Source organism: Nycticebus coucang, chromosome 10 (genome assembly GCF_027406575.1).
Source record: "Nycticebus coucang isolate mNycCou1 chromosome 10, mNycCou1.pri, whole genome shotgun sequence".
NCBI lineage: Eukaryota > Metazoa > Chordata > Mammalia > Primates > Lorisidae > Nycticebus > Nycticebus coucang.
The window spans coordinates 124,096,757-124,100,288 of NC_069789.1; the positions used below are offsets into that span (position 1 = coordinate 124,096,757).

At 52.9% G+C, this 3,532-nt stretch overlaps 1 protein-coding gene across 1 annotated transcript; it reads right to left on the reverse strand.

Annotated features, from left to right (window-relative positions):
• Nucleotides 1–1,655: 1,655 nt before the first annotated feature.
• On the reverse strand, nt 1,656–3,240 carry LOC128596601 (interferon lambda-1-like). The gene is made up of 5 exons (XM_053606169.1): nt 3,070–3,240; nt 2,753–2,830; nt 2,022–2,165; nt 1,849–1,932; nt 1,656–1,754 (listed from the first exon to the last, which is right to left on the reverse strand). Exons 1-5 carry the CDS (start codon nt 3,238–3,240, stop codon nt 1,656–1,658), a joined length of 576 nt encoding a protein of 191 aa, XP_053462144.1.
• Between the last annotated feature and the right edge of the window lie 292 nt (nt 3,241–3,532).

The window sequence follows — 3,532 nt, forward strand, 5'->3', positions numbered from 1 at the left end:
TTTTTTTCCCAAAGTAAATCTTCAATTTCTGGAATACATTTTACAGTTACAGGTGCACCATCTACATTCCAAGTGCTCAAAGCAACATGTGGCCTGGGGACCATGTTAGACAGCACAACCTTAAATGCACCCTGCTGTTCTAGACTTTCCATCATAGATGCTGATAGATGTTCTTATTACTGAGACATTTTTGGTTCATATTACTATATTTTTAACACAGTTGCATTCCCCTTACCTTCAGATGGACCACACACACCATCACACAACTACAGTGTACATGAAGATAAAATCATACACACCGATAGGCTGAAGAGTGGTGCTTCAGAGATGCTCAACCTCATCCCTGAACCCTAGGTATGTCTTATGTCACATGTCAAAGGGACATAGCAGATGTAATCAAGGTTTCTGACTTTAGTCTGGTTGTGGTGGCTCACGCCTATAATCCTAGCAGTCTGGGAGGGCGAGGCAGGGGGATTGCCTAAGCTCAGAAGTTTGAGACCAAGCTGAGCAAGAGTGAGACCCTGTCACTACTAAAAATAGAAAACCGAGCCAGGTGTTGTGGTAGGCACCTGTAGTCCCAGCTACTTGGGAGGCTGAGGCTTCAGCCCAGGAGTTTGAAGTTGCTATGAGCACTCTACCCAGGGCCACATAAACCAAAAAGAAAGGTGTCTGACATTAAGTATGGACCTTATCGAGGGTTATGAGAGTGGGGAGAGAACTTTCTCTGGCTGGAGACAGAAGAGAACTGTGACAGAAGAGTGATGGGAGCAAGTCCAAACATGAGATGACCTTGATGCGTCACCTGGTTCCTGCAAGCTGCAGGGCCTACAGACATGGGGGTCCCGGGAGAGGCTCTGAGAGCTGAGGATGGACCCCAGATCCAGAAGGAAGCAGTGACCCCAGCCCTACAACAGCAAGGGACAGCCTTCTGCCAACCACAGGACCCAGCCGGGAAGCAGCCTCCTTCCGGCCTCAGCAGGCGCCAGAGCAACACGTGATTCCGGCCTGGGAGACCCAGAGGAGGAAGGCTGACAGGGGAGGTGGGACGCTGACTCCCAGGCCTTCCAGTTAATCGATGTGTGTCTTTTTAAGACACTATGTTTCTGGCTTGGTGCCGGTAGCTCAAGTGGCTAAGGCACCAGTCACGTATACCAGAGCTGGCGGGTTCGAATCCAGCCCGGGTCTTCCAAACAGCAATGATAACTATAACCAAAAAATAGCCAGGTGTTGTGGTAGGTGCCTGTAGTCCCAGTTACTTGGGAGGCTAAGGCAAGAGAATCGCTTAAGCCCAGGAGTTGGAGGTTGCTGTGAGCTGTGATGCGACAGCACTCTACCCAGGGTGACAGCTTGAGGCTCTGTCTCAAAAAAAAAAAAAAAGACACTACGTTTCTGGAAATTTCTTATGGCAGCAGTATAAAAGAAAAACACACCAACACACACAGAGTCCCACTTGACAACGAATCTCTTCTACTTATAGTTTATTTCAACAAAGTTTATAAAAAGTAGAAAAATAAATATTGTATGGGAAGTCAGTTTGAGAATTCACACACATAGATAAATAAATAGTGAAGGCTGGCAATAAAGTAAGACAAGAAGTTGAGGCATAAATAAAATCTAAGAGTCCACAACAACAGGTGGCAGGTGGGTCCAGGTTCTCAGGCACACAGGTGTCCACTGGCAACACATTTCAGGTCCCAGATGAGAAGGCGGAAGAGGTTGGATGTGATAGAGGCCTCCAGGCAGCCAGGGGACTCCTGAGGGGGAGGAAGGGACGGGTTGGTGGCTGCCCAGTGTCTGGGCTCTCGAGTCCTGCCCACACACCAGTCCCTCTCCCAGTCAGTCACTCACCCTCTTCGGGGCTTCCTGGAGTCGGTGCAGCCAGTTCCGAAGGCGGCCCTGGGGCCTGGGGCCTGCTATGGGCTGAGCCTGGCCCTGTGGGCAGAGAGGGTTGGCGTGAGGCAGGGCCTGGCCTCAGGGACCTGAGCCCACAGACATGGGGGTCCCGGGGCCCGAGCACTCACACAGGCCTGGAGCTGGGACTGGATGTGGCGCAGTGTGTGAAGGGGTTGGTCCAGGACGTCCCGCAGGGCCTCATCAGTTACCGCCTCCAGGACCTTCAGTGTCAGGGCCAGCTCAGCCTCCAGGGCCACAGGGCGCTCCCACACCTGAGGAAGAAGGAAGACAGGAGAGATTCCATGTGAGAGAGAACAGGTGGAGGGAGAGAGGAACAGGTGAGGATGACAGGTGGGGGGACAGGCTAGGAAAGCCACTGATGTGGGACCTGTGGTAGGGACAAGTAATGTGTCCAGCACAAGGGAGACAGGAGAGAGGAACCCATGAGAAATAATGCAGACGAAGAGGACACAGGTGAGGCAGAAACAATCAGGAGAAGACAGGCGAGGGGACAAATGACGTGGGGAGAAGGGAAGGAGACTTACAGAGATCACAGACTTTTGATGGGATAGAGGTTGGGGGCAGGTAAGGAGAGAACCAGTTAGGAAGGCAGGTGAGAGAGAGAGACAGTGGATGTAAGAGACAAGTGAGCGAGATAAGTGGGACAGACGGGAGATGACAAAGGGGACCCAGGGGGAGGACAGGGTCAGGGGAGCAGTTGAGGAATGACAGGGGCATGGGACAGGTGAGGAGAGAGCCGAGAGAAGGATGAACCAAGGATAAAGAAGGTGAAGGGGTCACCTATGGAGATAGCAGAGAGGGAAAAAGTCAGGGTCAAGTAGCCTGATGTCCGACTTACCTGCAACTGCCTCAGGTCCCAGGGCCTGGGGAAGAGGCGGACACTGCAGCTCCAGTTTATCTGCAAGAGCGAGTCTTCCTAGACAGCAAGGGCACAGGTTAGCCCAGAGCAGGAGGGCTGGACGCTAGCCCCTGGCAGCAGGGCTGAAGGTCGGCCTCACATATGAGTGTCCCCCACAGCACAAAGGACAGAGGTTAGGCACAGCTAGGAGGGAGGAGGCTAGTCCCTAGCGAAAGGACAGAGGTTAGCCCACAGTAGCAGGCAGCAGCTCGGCCACAGTAGTGGGTGGAGGTTAGCCCACAGCAGCAGGAACTCACCAAGGCATCCTTAGCCTTCTTGAAGGTTTCCACCTCCCGTGGTGACAGAGATTTGAAAGTGCTGATGTGGCAGCCCCTCCAAGTTGTGTTGGGCTTGGAAGTGGGGACAGGGCCTGCTGTGGCTGAGCCCAGCACCACAGTCCCCAGCACCAGGATCCATGCTGGAGCCATGGCCAGATTGCAACTGCCTGCTGGGTGGCATGGCTCTGCTTTTCAGGCGCACTAAGTGAGGGACCCTGGATGATGTATGTAAAGCAAAAAGGCAACTGGATTTTCCACTTATAAGGGATGAGAGGGTGGAGGCAGCTACATGAACAGGTGTGGGAGGGCCAAGTCATCCTGGGGCTGTGGCAAGAAGGATAGAGAAATTTTGAGAAAGACCCAGGAGAATCTTGGCTCAGAAGGGTGACTCACACTCCTGTCATCCTAGCACTCTGGGAGTCTGAGGTGGGAAGATGCCCTG

What these genes read in the sequence shown, in the direction of transcription:
- LOC128596601 (XM_053606169.1), bottom strand. Translation starts at nt 3,240, where the DNA reads ATGGCTCCAGCATGGATCCTGGTGCTGGGGACTGTGGTGCTGGGCTCA. An exon ending in GGGACCTGAGGCAGTTGCAG is followed by an intron (nt 2,166 to 2,752) that starts GTAAGTCGGACA and finishes CTTCTTCCTCAG; the next exon opens with GTGTGGGAGCGCCCTGTGGC. An exon ending in TCCAGGAAGCCCCGAAGAGG is followed by an intron (nt 1,755 to 1,848) that starts GTGAGTGACTGA and finishes CCTCCCCCTCAG; the next exon opens with GAGTCCCCTGGCTGCCTGGA.